The following is a 17,500-nucleotide window of genomic DNA, read 5'->3' as shown; positions in this document are numbered from 1 at the left end:
CTGATTATATTCATATACAGATCAATATCAGTTTTTTAGTAATATTTTGAATAATTTTTTAATTTGATATTTTCTATTGTTATTTTAGTTAAAAGTTTAGTAATTTTGTAATGTTTTTGTCATTTTTTTACTTATATACAGTAGTTTTTATACATTTTTATTTCAGTTTTAAATGTAGTTATTTTAGTACATCACGTTAAGCTAATTAAAAATGAGAAATTATTTAGCTAAAATAAAATAAAAAATGTCAAAAAAAATTATATATTTTATTTTATTTCAGTTAATGATTTTTTAAAGTACCAAATGCTTTTAGTTTTACTTAAATATTGTTATTTAAATATTTAAATATTTATGCATTTGCTCTTTATTAGTTTTATGTATTTATTTATGTAATTTATGCATTCATTCAAAATCCTAAAACTTGGTTTATTTCCAGATTTGAATAATTAATCATTTAAATTTGAATCATACATTTTCAGCATTATTTCAGACTGTTGGGCCCCGTTGCATATTTGTGTTTAATTTTGAGAGTTTTACTGTTGTTTTGACTTCAATTTCTTGCCTTTTCTGTAATTTCTTGATGTGTTTTCTTGCATGTTTTCAGTCAGATCAGTCTGTGTTTGTACGCTTGTGTGCTGTGATGCTGATGAATGAAAAGCATGCAGTGTCTGAGTTTGGTTTTTCTGAACATTGATGTTGTGTGTGGTTACTGACCCCTCTCCGTCTCTGTCTCCGTCTCTGTCTCCGTCTCCGTCAGATCGGTTCGGTCTCATCCATCAGGCCATGCGGATCTTGAACACGGGCACAGAGGTGGAGGCGGCCGTGGCAGACGCTCTGGTGAGAATCACGTCCTCCATCTCCAGTCTGATTATTATCCGTCATCATATTCCTGATGTTTTTGTCTTTACTGTCCCTCTGCATTTGTCTGGAAACCCTGCAGCTTTTAGGAGACTCCAGGAATAAGGTAGTTGGTTTATGGACACCTGATTGAGTGTTTTCCCTCTCAAAATCTTCACCATAATTTCTTTCATAAACCAATCATGTCTGTGGCATTTCATACAAACGTATAATATAGTATAAAAAGTCAGATGAGAATATTTCAACGTGTTTTTATTTGGCATGAAAACAATGTCCGAATGCAAAAAAAGTCCTAAAATAATTTGGGGTCAGTATTTAGTTTTTATGTTTTTGAATGAAGTATCTTCTGCTCATCAAGGCTGCATTTATTTTGTCAAAAATACTGTAAAAATTGTGAAATATTATTACAATTTCAAATAACTCTTTTCTATGTGAATATGTGTTGAAATGTAATTTATTTCTTTGATTAAACCTGAATTTTCAGCATCATTACTCCAGTCTACAGTGTCACATGATCTTCAGAAATCATTCTAATATGCTGCTCAAGATTTTCTGATTATAACTTATTATTATTATCAATGTTGAAAACAGTGCCCAATATTTGTATGGAAACCGTGATGCATTTTATTTTTCAGGATTCACAGATGAATAGAAAGTTCAAAAGAACAGCATTTATGTGAAATAGAAATCTTTTGTAACATCATAAACGTCTTTACTGTCACTGTTGATAAATAATAATCATTTATTCATTAGTAATATTATTTATTAACTTATAAAAAATAATATTAATAATTTCTATGAACAAAAAAAATTACTGACCCCAAATATTTCAATGATAGTGTATACTTTTTTATTTTTTTCCTTTTGATTTTGAGATGGCTTTTGTTCTGGCCATGGGATTCAGCTGTATTCACTTACATTCACATGCATGTAATTGTTCAAAAACATCCATGACCGTCAATCCTTTGCATGTCTCTTTTCTGTCTAATCAGTGTTCGTTCCTTTAGGTTTTAGCTGCATGCATCGTGGCGTAATCTTAGTAATATTTCACAGATGTACTCTAGCAGTCAAAAGTTTTTGAACAGTAAGATTTTTAATGTTTTTTTCATTTTTGAATTATCTTCTCACCAAGCCTGCAGTGCATTTATTTGATCCAAAGTACAGTGAAAACAGTACAATTTAGAAATATTTTTACTATTTAAAATAACTGAATTCTATTTGAATATATTTTAAATGTAATTTATTACTCCAGTCACATGATCCTTCAGAAATCATTCTAATATTCTGATTTGCTGCTCAAAAAACATTTATTATTATTATGATGTTGAAAACAGCGGAGTAGAATTTTTCAGGTTTCTTTGATGAATAGAATGTTCAGAAGAAAAGCATTTATCTGAAATAGTCTTTTGTAACAATGTGCTCAACTGTTTTAAATATTGATAATAATAATACATGTTTCTTAAACAGCAAATCAGCATATTAGAATGCTTTCTGAAGGATCATGCGACTGGAGTAATGATGCTGAAAATTCAGCTTTGAAATCACAGAAATAAATTCAATAAGCCCCGTGAAGCTGTGGTTAACAGTGAGTTTATAACAGCTTTGCGTCGTGCCTAACAACGGCCCTTAGCTGTTATAAATTCAGTGCAAACCACGGCTTCTTGTTGCTTTATTTTAATGTCCATCAAACCACCAAAATTAAAACATTTTGAATAAAAATAATATTTGAAATAATAATAACAATACAATTTGAAATAAAATAGAAAACCACTATTTGAATAATGTTATGGACAATAGCTGAATTATTAATAATTACAATAAATATGCTTCCTTGCTGTATGTCTGGTTTATAGATTTCGTATGATTGTCATTTAACTTTTCTTTCAAACACCATTGTTAACACATTGTTAATGCATGTGCTAATTTTAACTAACAATGAGCAATTTATTTGTTACAGTACTTATTAATCCTTATTATTGTTAGATAATAAAAATACTGTTTATTTTTAGTTCGTGTTGCTCAGATCCATTAATTATATTCGCAAATACTTTTGACTGTAATAATGCATTAATAGATGTTGAAATTAATATTAACTAAGAATAATAAATGGTAAGAATTCAACCTTATTGTAAACAGTGTTAAATGGTATCACTGAGGTACTATTATGGTTTTTATTAATATTTTGAATTATTTAAACATTTTTGTTGCGCTTTTGTCATTTTTTAAATGTCTATATAGTTTTGATCAATATTTAAATATTTTTATATTGATATTTTCTGTGCTCATCGTAATTTTAGTTAATGTTTTAGTAATTTTGTTATGTTTTTGTCTCTTTTTTTGTATTTTTTAAAAAGTATGTCTGCATAGTTTTTATTAATTTTCATTTCAGTTTTAGTTTTTAAAACGTCATGTTAAACTAAAAATAAAAATGAGAAATGTTGCCTTGGAAACTAACTGAAATATAATATATTTTTATATTTTATTTAATTTAACGTTTATTTTATAGCTATAATAACCCTGATTGTAGTGTTATCAAACCATGTGAATGTCTTTGAATCATTTGAATCACATGTTGAATATGAAGACATTTTCTAAGTCCTCATAATTAAAATAGCTTTAAAAACATACTAAACTTTACAAAATGTAAAAATGACTGTATTTTTGTGTGAGGGGCAGGTTTAGGTGTAGGGTTAGGGTAAGGGGATAGAAAATACAGTGTGAACAGTAGAAAAAACATTACGCCTATGGAATGAACCCATAAAACATAAAAACCAATGTGTGTGTGTTTGTGTGCGTGTGTGTGTGTGTGTGTGGAGAGTCCCCACTTTTCACAAAAACAAACCTGTGTGTGTGGGTGTGTGGGTGTGTGTGTGTGAGAGCAGGTGAAGGTTGCCATCCTGAAGTACATCGAGTCTTTGGCCAGACAGATGGATCCATCAGACTTCGTGAACTCCAGCGAGACGCGGTTAGCCGTCTCTCGAATCATCACGTGGACCACAGACCCGAAGAGCTCAGACGTCAGGAAGGTCAGTGTTTTTTTTCTTCTTCTTTTCTGTGAGGCTCCGGCTGAAGTTGGGTTTGTCAAAGTGAGCTGTGGTGTGTCTCAGACGCTTCATATTTGGCTGAATGAGGAGGCGTCGGGCAGGAGCTCCACTGTGGCCTCCCTGCCGGGGGAAAGTAACCTGGAGGAGAGATGTAAGCAGGTAGTGACCCTTGACCTTTAACCTCCTGACTGCCTGCGGAGGTCACGCCGGGCTTGTCTAACACTGCTGCTGTCTGAAGGGTTTTGATCTGATGTTTCAGCATGGCAGCTGATAACCGTCTTTCCTCCTTTCTGAGCCACTAACACCTTCTGAAGCACTTGAATGACCTTTGACCTTCGGCAGTGCAGATTTATTTTGGCATGAATTAAAAAAAAACAGGGATGTGAGGGACAGATGTTTTGTCCATTCATAAATAAAAACCTAAATAGTGTTACTTAAAAAAAATGACAACAAAATTGCTCAACTTTGAACTGGAAATAAATAAATAAAAATTACATAAATGTATCACTTAAAAAAAAAAATTACAAAAATTTAACTGGAGATAAATAAAAATAAATTAAATCTAAATAGAATTATTTTTTAAAAAACTAATAAAAATTACATGACATAAAATTACTACAATTTTAACTTGAAATCAATACAAATAAATTAAACCCAAACAGTATTATTTTAAAACACAAAAACTAATAACAAAAAAAAAATGACATAACAAAATTACTAATCTTTTAACTGGAAATAAATAAACATAAATTATATTACTTAAAACTAACAAATATTACATAAATTACTCAAATTTTACTGGATATAAATAAAAAATTAAATAAAACACAAATAGTATTATTTATAAAAATAAAAACTGTTAAATATTACAAACAGAATTATTTAAAATTCCACTGAAAATAAATAAAAAAAGAAAACCTTAATAGTGCTATTAAAAAGACTAAGAAATTACATAACAAAGTTACCAAAAATTTAATTGGATATAGATAAACATAAATTAAACATAAATATTATAATAAAAAAACGAATCAAAATTACATGACATAAAATTAGTACAATTTTAACTGCAAATAAATAAAAAAAAAATATTTTTTAATTTTGTTATTTTAAAAACACAAACTAATAAGAAATAACATAACAAATTTTAAAAATAAAATTTAAACTGTAATAAAAATTTGCGGCACCTCCTTCAGGGAACGAGGGTTACCATACGTAACCGAGACATTTTTATGTGTTCACATCAGATTCAACATGACGTCTACTCCTCACTAAGGTCCATTGGGATGTGTATCAAACTCATGTTATTGCAAGATTTTGAAATGCTTTCATTTGCACCTAATCAGGGACAGTGTGATGCGTCATTTTCTCTTCTTGTTGTGAAGTGACAAAGTCTCATATTGCCAGTTAAAGCATCTCATTAGTGTTTTTTGTGCTGGTTGTGTGTTTCCAGGCTGCTCAGATGGTTCTGATCGCCCTGTTTGAGCTGAACACCCCAGAGTTCACCATGCTGTTAGGAGCTCTGCCCAAAACCTTCCAGGACGGAGCCACTAAACTCCTGCACAACCATCTGAAGAACAGCAGTAACGCGGCTACAGTGGTACACACGCGCTGATCTCGCTCTCCGTCACCAGTAGTGTGTTTAGGCACCACGCAAACCATGCAATTTCTACCTTTCTAATTAGCCATTTAAAAGTCCTCCTATGAGTGTCTGCATGTATAATTAAATTTACATGGTTTGCGTAGATTGTTCAGTGTCCATGGTGTGAAAATGATGGCGAGCAAATCATGTGAACACGGCTTGAGAGAGAATTGTGAATAAAAGCGCGGATGCAGCCTCCATGTTGCCAGATCCAGTTTTTATAATCCCACTAAAGACAGACTTGGGGGGTTTTTTCTTCAAAATAATGTGACCTTTTAGGAAGTTAATAAAGTTGCAGTTTAGGGTTAGCGATATCTTCATCTAAATGATTATTTTTGGGGGCAACACTGCATCGCCGGCACTAAAAGCTGACAGTAATAAAACATTTTTAAAAAGCCCACAAAGCACAGGAACAGGATACCACATTCGGTAATACAAACGCGATGATCATTGTGATATTATATGTAAGAAATGGTATCAATGCTATCAAAAACAGTAGCATAATAACTACTACAGAGATTTGCAGAACAAGTACGTTACAGAATTAAAATGCCAAATATGAAGACACCGTCCATAAAGAATTTGCTATTCATTCAGTTTTAGTAGTTAACCTTTCACAAAGTCATGCTAAAACATTCATAAGAGCACTAGGCAAAGTTCCTATCGTATAGCATTGATTACTGATGAAAACTATTACTGTATTATTGTATGAATAATAAACAAGTAATACAATTATCCACCCCAATAGAAAAGCATTAACAAATTTGAATGCAGTAAACAAGGTCTTATTAACAGTGTCCTTCCCCCTAAAACAGAGAAAACATCTTTTACAAACATTTACATGTCTGTCTCTTTTAAAGTTTGTATGTATATAATGGGTTGTATTTGTAGGTGTTATTATAGCACAATTCTTAACACCCCACCCCAGACCTCACTAATTGTCAAAACTTGGTTATGGCTATACCCTGGAACGTGATTTCTACCGCGGGGGTCCCCAGGGACTGTTTGCTTAGGGCCCACAAAACTCTAAACTAGGGCTGTCAAAATGGCTGAAAAATTTTTTTGTACTTAAATATTATCAATATTTGAATTATATTCGAATTTAAAGCATAATTTCAGTTATGGGGAAAAAAAAGCTTTTGGCTTCTCTCCTGAGGCCACAAGAGGGCGCATCGAGCAAAAAATTACTAATGCACGTTTATTCAAAGCAATAAAATAACACGACTATCTTTGAAAAAAGTGCTTAATATTTAAAATAATGTTTATGAACCATATAAAATTAATTAAGTTGCTTAAACAGTTAGAATCAAAACAGCATCATGTATAATACAAAGGACCAAAAACCAATCACAAAGAGAACTTTCTTCATTTAAAAACATGAGATGCAGTGGGATGCAGAAAAACCGCCATAAAGTCTTGAGACATGTTTTTTTAAAAGTTGAACTTACATTAAATGTACATGGCTTTCTAAACATCTAGACAAAATGCTCTCTTGTGCGAGACGAGAGTGCAACGGTGATAGATGTCCCTATAGAAAATGCGATAAATATGTGTTCTGTGTGAACGGCTTGGTTTCAGTTTTGACGTAAACAAGATCTTTTCCACAATATTTTGAGTGAACAATGTAGCAGAGCCGCATCCAGTGGCTTCAACTGGATAGGCTAAAAAAACATTAAAATGCAATGACACCTACATCGTTATCGCATCTTGTGTGCCACTGATAAGGCTGCCTCATGCACACCTAAAATGTGGATTTTTATTTTAAATTCAAAATTAGATTTTTTTGACAGCCCTACTCTAAACATGCCCCTGTCTGTCACTGAATGTTACAGTGTGTTGCTCGCTCAAACGTCTGTGTTGTTTGTTCAGTCTCAGGCGTCTCCCAGCGGCAGCAGCATTGTGGGACGCACCCCTCCACGACACCCGGTGACCCGCAGCAGCCCACTGACCTCACCCACCAACGGCTCACACGGGGGAATGTCACCCAGGTACACCACCTCAAAACAACCATCTGTGAAGCTGTGGGACATGATCAGGACTACATGGAATCTGAGACTGCAGAAACAATAGTTTATTTTTTTATTTTTTTAAATGAGCTTGATAAATAAATAATAAAATACAAATAATTAATAACAAATTATTATTATTATTATTTATATTATGTTACAGTGTGTTGCTCGCTCAAACGTCTGTGTTGTTTGTTCAGTCTCAGGCGTCTCCCAGCGGCAGCAGCATTGTGGGACGCACCCCTCCACGACACCCGGTGACCCGCAGCAGCCCACTGACCTCACCCACCAACGGCTCACACGGGGGAATGTCACCCAGGTACACCACCTCAAAACAACCATCTGTGAAGCTGTGGGACATGATCAGGACTACATGGAATCTGAGACTGCAGAAACAATAGTTTATTTTTTTATTTTTTTAAATGAGCATGATAAATAAATAATAAAATACAAATAATAATAAAATACTATTTTAAATATTACTGTTATTATTTTATTTATTATTATTATTATTATTATTATTAATTATTAAATAATAATACATATTTTATGTGAAGAATATAATACTCTCAGGTAGTTTTATGTGTATTGTTTTCATTTTAATTTTAGTTAGTTAATTGTGCTGTTTTTGTAATTTTTATTTGTTTGTTTTTTAAAATGTCTATATAGCGTTTTATTAATTTGATTTATTAGTTTTAGTTTATTTAATTTCAGATATTTTAAACTAAATTTAAAGTGCAACTATTGCTTGAAGTAAAAGAGAATGAAATAAAATAAGTTGACCTTTTTTTCATTTTTTTTATTTCAAGTAACTATTATTTTATTTAAAGCAACAAAAAACATTTTTTTATGGTTTTAATTTTAGTTATCAGTAATAACCCTGCTACACATCACCTAAAATATGTTTCAGATATTTTAAACTAAACTTAAATTGTAACTATTGCTTGAAGTAAAAGAGAATGAAATAAAATAAGTTGACCTTTTTTATTTTTTTTTATTTCAGGTAACTTATTTTATTTAAAGCAACAAAATAAATTTTTATGGTTTTAATATATATATAAATATATATATATATATTATTTTATATTAAGAATATCATATTCTTGGCTAAATTGAACACATTCAATCATGTTTAATTCAATGTAATTACAACATTTATTTCAATACAACACAAACTGACACCGAAAATGCATATTTCATGTGGTCCTGGTCGTAACTCGAATCATTGACTTTCTAATGTTCTTTTGCTCCAAAAGACAAACATTTGCTCTAGTGATCCTGTCCTCATCAGTAACCCATCTTTGAACATGGTTTTACACGCTTTAGTTTAATAACCAAAATGAATGAACAGTCATGTTTCACTCATTTTCAAACTCTCTGAAGGCAAATAAATGTTGATGCTATTTAGATTTGTTTTTTAGGATGTTTTTCATTTCTGCATGAACTAACAAACAGCTTCTGCACTAAATGCACATCATGAAATTACATTAAATCCATGTTATATTACTAATATTGCTCTGTTTTGACATTTCAAAGGGTGTTGCATCTTATGTTGCAGATTGTAAATGTCTCTGTTTTTGTTGTGACGCAATACGATAATTTTTGTTTTGACCAGCCATGATAAGTGATATTTTTCGTTTTTCCTCTTTTTTGTTATTGAAAGGAAAATGTAATTCAACACTTGTTCCTTATAAAGTAAATTTTGTTAAATAATAACATTTTGTGCTTCTTTGGCTGAAATGAGCAACAACAGTGACTGTAATTTCTTCAACAACTCAGATGTGTGAAGGGTGTTTATTTGTTATTTCTTTTAATAATTATTTTTCTGAATTATTCTTTAAATTTTATGTTTCAATGCTTCAAAATGCTGCCTGAAGTGACAAAATCTCAACCATTCAGAATCAGTGTTATTTTAGTATCATTGATATACCTTACTGTTGTAGTTCTTGTTAATATTTTGAATTAAATTGTATTTTTAGATTATCCGTTTCATTTTATTTTAGGTGAAGTTTTAGTGATTTTGTTGTGTGTTTTGTCATTTTTAGTTTTCTTTATTATGTCTGTATAGTTTCTATTAAATTTTTAGTTTTTGTGATTTTAGTTCTTTAACTTAAACTAAATGAAAATGAGAAATGTTGCCGTGGCAGTTAACTGAAATATTTTTTTTAGTTCATGCTTATTTAATTTTTTATGGTTTTAGTTTTATTTAACGATAATCACATTTACTGTTTAATATACAGACTTGTGGACCAATCAGGTTTCATTGTTGGCGGAGTTTCCCAGCACTATGCATAAAAACAGAAGCATCTCTGTGTGCTCACAGCTGGTTTGGACCAAAACTCACTTAAATGTGCAAGACGTGATGTATTGTTTGATGGCGTCGTGTTTGGTCAGGATATGGTAGTTTTAGAACTAGCATCTTTCACTGTTTCCTCTTTTCTTCCTCTCTTCCTCCTCTTTGTTTCTACACCTCCCTGCTCTCTCTTCATCCTCCTCTTCCTCTCGGCTCAGTCGTTTGTGGGGCCGGAGCTCAAAGTCTTCTTCTAACCTCCCTCCTCCCCACTCCGGCCCTGCCACCCCCCCTCTCCGGGCCTATCGGAGGGCGTATTCGCCCAGGTAACACACCTCAGCCCGGGCGTCAGGATGCTAGCACATAAGAGCAGGAATTTCCTGCACAATTATTGGTTTTTCATTGGTAGTCTAATCAATTTAAAGTCAATGCATGACATTTAAAGAAATGTTTTAGGTTTAAATGGACCTGGAATGTTCCTTTTAAGGCAAAACACTACAGGCAAACCCAGTCATCTTTTTCATGCACTGATCAATTTAGCTATTTTGCTTCCATAACATGTCTTATTTCAAACTAGAGGAAAGAAAACATCCAAAATACACATTTAAGTGTTCATTTTAAGTAAAATTGTATTTGCGTCTGTAGATTTCAATTACAATACATATCTATAAATGTTTTATCTCCACTTCAGCAGCACTTAAAAAACACCAAAATTTACAGTTTTATTCCTGTCTATATTCTGAAGGTTTTTACTGAGGGGTTTGTTCATATATCATTCCCAAGGGGTTTGTTCATATGTCATTCACCTGAGTTAATTATTGCATTTTTATATATTTGCGTCTGTAGATTTCAGTTACAATACATATCTTTAAAAGTTGTTCTCCACTTCAGCAGCACTTAAAAAACACCAAGATTTACAGTTTTATTCCTGTCTATATTCTGAAGGTTTTTACTGAGGAGTTTGTTCATATATCATTCCCGTGAGATTATTATTGCACTTAATCTATTTGCGTCTGTAGATTTCAATTACAATCCATATCTATAAAAGTTTTTTCTCCACTTCAGCAGCACTTAAATACACCAAAATTTACAGTTTTATTCATATCTATATTCTGAAGGTTTTTACTGAGGGGTTTGTTCATGTGTCATTCACCTGAGTTAATTATTGCATCTTTATGTATTTGCGTCTGTAGATTTCAATTACAATACATATCTATAAACATTCTTTCTCCACTTCAGCAGCACTTAAATACACCAAAATTTACAGTTTTATTCATATCTATATTCTGAAGGTTTTTACTGAGGGGTTTGTTCATGTATCATTCACCTGAGTTAATTATTGCATTTTTATTTATTTGCGTCTGTAGATTTCAATTACAATACATATCTATAAACATTTTTTCTCCACTTCAGCAGCACTTAAATACACCAAAATTTACAGTTTTATTCATATCTATATTCTGAAGGATTTTACTGAGGGGTTTGTTCATATGTCATTTACCTGAGTTAATTATTGCATTTTTATATATTTGCGTCTGTAGATTTAAATTACAATACATATCTATAAAAAAAAATTCTCCACTTCAGCAGCACTTACATACACCAAAATGTATCATTCAGACTTATTTCTAGAACATTTTCTTCCTAAAAATATGGCGAAAGTCCATATATTTAAAGGCCGTGAGTTTGTTTCTCCACTTCAGCAGCACTTACAAACACCAAACTTAACAGTTTTATTCCTGTCTATATTCTGAAGGTTTTTACTGAGGGGTTTGTTCATATGTGATTCACCTGGTATTATGCAACATATTTTTCATAAAAATGTGGTATTTTCCTATTTCTGTTTGTTGACAGTATTTTCTGATTTTTGGAGTGATAAAAGCAGAAATCCAAAATCTCCTCTGTAAAAATATAAATATTTAATATGTCAACAAATTAAAAACTAATTTTGAACCTGGCTTTATCCAAAGTTCAGATTGATGTTCTGGAAATGTATGCAAATTAGTACACATTTAATTAGATAATTCCTTACCTGCATATTTAAACATAACATTTCAAGAAAACTGTCTTAATGTGCGGTGAATAATCATCTGGGGAAAGTATATTTTTACACTTTTCACCTGTATTGTCTTGCCTTGAAAGTTTTTTTTTTAAATCCTAGAAATTTTAGCAAATGTGCAAACCTTATATTTTGGTCAAACTGCACTCTCTTTGTATTTGTCTCAGCGTGAGAATCCGTGTCTTACATTTTCATTACTTTTGTGATGTCTTTCTGTCTCTCATCCATCTGATTTCTGTTGTTCCAACCACTTTTTGCTTCGTGGCAAATGCAAAGGTTTGTCGAGTGTTAATCTGTCTGTATGAAATGTTTAAGATGTGTCACTTTGACTTTGCAGCTGAGCAGTTGATGCATTCATCACATCTGTGTGTCGTCTGTCCGCCTTGTGTTGTATGTTAAAGTCAATGCATATAGAGTCAGGCCTCACTCTGTGTGTGTGTGTGTGTGTGTGTGTGTGTGTGTGCGCAGTATGCTGGAGTACGACACCGAGAACATGAACTCAGAGGAGATCTTCAGCTCGTTGAGAGGTGTAACCGAAGCCATCCAGAGCTTTAGTTTCCGCAGTCAGGAAGGCATACTCGAGCCCATCAAACATGACGGCAAGAGGGACGATACGGTGAGTACCTCCTCCTGCAAGACTGTCTTCAAGATGTTGCTTCAGGTTGACCCAAACTAATCAAACAAGAAGGTCTGCATTAATTTTTTAAGCTGCAAAGCTTTTCATATTTTCATCTGAAATAGAAGATTGAGGCCTCAAAATGCTAAATATTAAGCAACTTGTAGCCTGTGATCAACAATATCTCCAGCAACTTTCAAAATGTAAACAACCTGACCATTTGAAAATAGCAATTACATTAAACGTATATGAAGCTTAATATCTTCATATACATTTTATATAATTGCTTTTTTTTTCAAATGGCCAGGTTGTTTAAATTTTAATAGATATTAGATTAATATTAAGTTTTTTTTAATTAATACTTTTATTAATTTTATTTTATGCATTGAATTGATCAAAAGTGACAGTAAAGACATTGATAATATTAGAAAAGATTTATATTCCAAATAAATGCTGCCTTGCTGACTTCTTTCTTCTGCCCTCAAACTGATTAATCTTATAATACCAGAATGGATATGAATGATGTCACAAGAGTGTTTGAATTCTTCTGATTAATAGATGTTATAGTCAGACACAAGGTTGAAGCTAAATATGCAGATTTCTCTTTCAGACCGGTGTGGATCCTCGTCTGTCCGCTGGTGTGATGGAAGGAGGCCGGACAGCGCTGGACAACAAGACATCATTATTAAACACACCGTCCCCTCGATCGTTCAGCGGCCCGTGGGCTCGCGAATACAACCAATACAACTACAGCGACTCCATCAGCGCCTACGAGAAAGGAGCGCTCGCCGTGCTTGACGACGTGGAGCACGTCCGAGACGGTAAATGAACAAACACATCAACAGAAGAATCACTTCGTGATGTTCACAGAAACAGGCCAGCGTCTTTGGGTTTCTCTTTCAGGTCGTCCACAGGACTGCGGAGAAAACAAAATCCTGCATCCGAAAGGTTTTTCTGCAGGTATGAGGAGGTTTGAACCCGTTTGAAAAGAGCAAAAGTCAGCTTCTGTAAATAAACATCTCCATAGATAAGTGTTATTTTAGCATCACTGATATACTCTTATAGAGTTTGTTAATATTTTGAATTAGATTTTCTTTTTATGTTTTCAGTTTTCATTTTCATTTTAGATAAATTCTTAGTAATTTTGTTGTGTTCTCGTGTTTTAAATATTACTATTTAAGTTTAATTTATTTATTATTATTTGTTTGCATTTTAATTTGTTTAATATTTCTATTAATTTAGTTGTGTTGTTTTTATGAGTTTTTTGTTTTAAATATTACTATTTAAGTGTATTTATTTATTTTATTTATTTATTATTTTCTGTTTTCATTTTAGTTTAAAATTTAGTACTTTTGTCATGTTATTTTATTACATTTACATTTATTAATTTAGCAGACGCTTTTATCCAAAGCGACTTACAATTGAGGAATTCGTTTTTATTAGTTTTTGTTTTAAATATTGCTATTTAGACTTAATTCATTTTTATGTATTCATTATTTTCAGTTTTCATTTTAGTTAAATTCTTTGTCATTTTGCTGTTTTTGTTATTTTAATTTTTTTATGCCTATATAATATGTATTATTTATTATTTGTTTAGTGTCAGTTATTTTAGTACTCCAAGTTAAACTAAACAAAAATGAAATGTTGAAAGCTGAAATAAAAAAAGTTTATATTATATTATATTAATATAATATATATATTATATTATTTATTTAATATATATACGTATATATTTTTGTTTTTTTAATGTATATTTTTAAAAAGGTATATTTTATTTTATTTTTTTATTATTATTATTTTTAAGGGCTTTAGTTTAGTGTTAGGGTGAAAAACCCTGCCATAGATAATGTATGAACATTTCAAAACAGTTCAGCTTTAGTTTCTATAAATACTTTTTAAGGACTGGTTAAAATATAAGGCAGCTGAAAAGTTGATGGCCACTGAATATTAAAAGCCTTTCCTGAGCGCTATGATTCCATTATGCTTCAGTGATTCATTCAGATGTGATTCGGTGCATTAATGTTCAGATTGTGTGTTTAATGTCGCTGACTGTGATTGGTCAGGACCCAGGCAGCACCTGGAGATGATTGGTGATCTGCTGAAGGAGCTGTCCAATCACAGCGAGCGTGTGGAGGAGAGGCGGGCCGCTCTGCTGGAGCTGCTGAAGGTCACGCGTGACGACAGTCTGGCTGTGTGGGAGGAGCATTTCAAAACCATGCTGCTGCTGCTGCTGGAGACGCTGGGAGACAGAGACGTGAGAGAGACTCACTCATATACTGTACTTGATAGTCACATGGTCCAACAATTAAAAACAGCACAGGTGCAGCTAAAGAAGGGTTGTGTCCGTCCACAGCACACCATCCGAGCGCTGGCTCTGCGCGTCCTGAAAGAGATCATGCGCAGTCAACCGGCGCGCTTCAAGAACTACGCAGAACTCACCATCATGAAAACCCTGGAGGCCCATAAAGACTGCCACAAAGAGGTGGGCCAGACTCTCTCTCTAATAATACAGCACTTCTCCACCAGAGGGCTTCAAGATGAGACAAAGCAAGCATTAACATAAGCTGAAACTACTTAGTCGAGATATTTCTTGCTTTAATTCTCCCCCTCAGTAACTGTTTTTGTCTCTAAAGAACCAGGATTCCCATACATGAAGTATGAGGAAGGCTATTATAGTTAACAAGCTAAACTTTGAAAATATATATTTTATTTCAGCTAGTTGCAAGTCATTATGTCTTATTTTCATTGATTGTAACTTGACATACTAAATAAACTAAAACTAAAAACAAAACTAGAAAGATGTTTTATTATATTATATTAAATGTTTTGCTTTTTTAACTATTTTAGTTTTTGCTAACTTTAATAACCCTGAAATATATTTTATATAAATCAAAAACTTTGAAAACAAAATTTGTATTTACAGAAACATATTAGTCTACATGGGGGCCTTGAAATATTGCGGAGGACAATGTAGGGCCTTCGAGTCAAAAAAGTTGAGAAGCGCTGCTCTAAGAGCCATTATTCTCTCTTTAACGTCACTCTTCTGTGCTGTTTATCTGACGGTCGTGTCTCGTGTCTCCACAGGTGGTGCGGGCGGCAGAAGAAACGGCGTCCACGCTGGCCGGATCCATCCACTCAGAGCAGTGCATCAAAGTCCTGTGTCCCATCATCCAGACGGCCGACTATCCCATCAACCTCGCCGAAATAATTAAAAGAAACAAAAAATTTAAAACCCTGGGGAATTAAAAAAAAAAAAAAAATTAAAAAAAAAAAAAATTTGATGAATAGAAAGATCCAAAGATCAGCATTTATCTGAAATAAAAAGCATTTGTAACATGATACACTATACCATTCAAAAGCTTGGAGTCAGTATATTTAACTCATTATATATTTATTATTAAATTATGAAATTAATACTTTTATTAGCAAGGATGCATTAAATTGATCAAAAGTGATAATAAAGACATAATTATAATAGTTGTACTTATTTTTACTTATTTTAGTGTCATTGACTAGTTTTGAATACAATTCTTTAAGGTTTTTGTTTTTTTTAATATGTCTGTATAACTTTTATAAATTTTTATGTCAATTTTAGTTTCTGCTATTTTCATATATAAAGTTAAACTTAATCAAAATGAGAAATGTTGACTTGGCATTGCTGAAAATAAATAATTTTTATGTTTTATTATATTATATTAAATGTTTTGCTTTTTTAACTATTTTAGTTTTTGCTAACTTTAATAACCCTGAAATATATTTTATATAAATCAAAAACTTTGAAAACAAAATTTGTATTTACAGAAACATATTAGTCTACATGGGGGCCTTGAAATATTGCGGAGGACAATGTAGGGCCTTCGAGTCAAAAAAGTTGAGAAGCGCTGCTCTAAGAGCCATTATTCTCTCTTTAACGTCACTCTTCTGTGCTGTTTATCTGACGGTCGTGTCTCGTGTCTCCACAGGTGGTGCGGGCGGCAGAAGAAACGGCGTCCACGCTGGCCGGATCCATCCACTCAGAGCAGTGCATCAAAGTCCTGTGTCCCATCATCCAGACGGCCGACTATCCCATCAACCTCGCCGCCATTAAAATGCAGACCAAAGTAATTGAGCGCATTCTCCAGGATTCCCTGATTCAGCTCCTGCCCGACATCATCCCTGGACTCTTACAGGTACACGCACGCACGCACGCACGCTCACTCACTCACTCACTCACACACACACACTCACACACTCACCATGGGGTTGAGGACCAGACGCCTGGGCACACGGTGAGAGAAATCAGGTCACATGACATGCACTTTCTTACTGGGAGTGCCCAGTTTATTTTAATGAATCGGTTCATTCAGAAAATTTGTCCAACCCCCTCCAAAACAAAACTCAACTGAAATGTATTTAAGCGCTATTTTTGTCCAAGTTAAATAGATTGTGAGATGTTTCATTGATTATATGTTCAAATCAGATTGAGTGAATCATTTAAAAAGTGTTGGGTCATAAGCATAGTTCACTCACAAACATCAAGTGACAGTAAATTAATATGGCATTCATTACCGTTCAAAAGTATGGCTTCAGTAAGACGCTTTCTTAAAATAAATTAATACTTTTATTAGCAAGGATGCATTAAATTGATCAAAAGTGATAATAAAGACATTTATAATGTTACAAAATATTTCTATTTCAGATAAATGCTGTTCTTCTGAACTTTCTATTTATCAAAGAAACCTAAGATAACATTCTACTCAGCTGTATTCAGCATAATCATAATAATAAATGTTTTTAAACAGCAAATCAGAATATTAGAATGATTTCTGAAGGATCATGTGACTGGAGTAATGATGCTAAAATTCTGCTTTGAAATCGCAGGAATAAATTACATTTTAAAATATATTCAGATAGAAAGCAGTTATTTTAAATACTAAAAATATTTCACAATGTTACTGCTTTTGCTGTATTTTGGATCAAATAAATGCAGGCTTGGTGAGCAGAAGAGA

The 17,500-nt window shown here is 32.7% G+C and overlaps 1 protein-coding gene across 1 annotated transcript in view; it reads left to right on the top strand.

Annotated features, from left to right (window-relative positions):
- The window catches only part of LOC107552390 (CLIP-associating protein 1-like), a 76,901-nt gene that overhangs the window by 54,417 nt on the left and 4,984 nt on the right, over nt 1–17,500 (top strand). The window contains exons 24-34 of the mRNA XM_016234258.1: nt 758–837; nt 941–964; nt 3,741–3,884; nt 5,353–5,499; nt 7,411–7,529; nt 12,365–12,512; nt 13,123–13,333; nt 13,416–13,472; nt 14,576–14,766; nt 14,866–14,994; nt 16,475–16,681. Coding sequence (XP_016089744.1) covers nt 758–837; nt 941–964; nt 3,741–3,884; nt 5,353–5,499; nt 7,411–7,529; nt 12,365–12,512; nt 13,123–13,333; nt 13,416–13,472; nt 14,576–14,766; nt 14,866–14,994; nt 16,475–16,681 — 1,457 coding nt within the window. The remainder of the gene's footprint in view (nt 1–757; nt 838–940; nt 965–3,740; nt 3,885–5,352; nt 5,500–7,410; nt 7,530–12,364; nt 12,513–13,122; nt 13,334–13,415; nt 13,473–14,575; nt 14,767–14,865; nt 14,995–16,474; nt 16,682–17,500) is intronic.

This window comes from Sinocyclocheilus grahami, unplaced genomic scaffold (genome assembly GCF_001515645.1).
Source record: "Sinocyclocheilus grahami isolate Dianchi unplaced genomic scaffold, SAMN03320097.WGS_v1.1 scaffold449.1, whole genome shotgun sequence".
NCBI classification, from domain to species: domain Eukaryota; kingdom Metazoa; phylum Chordata; class Actinopteri; order Cypriniformes; family Cyprinidae; genus Sinocyclocheilus; species Sinocyclocheilus grahami.
Note: the sequence above shows the minus strand (reverse complement) of the source record. Positions and strands in the feature narration are given on the sequence as shown.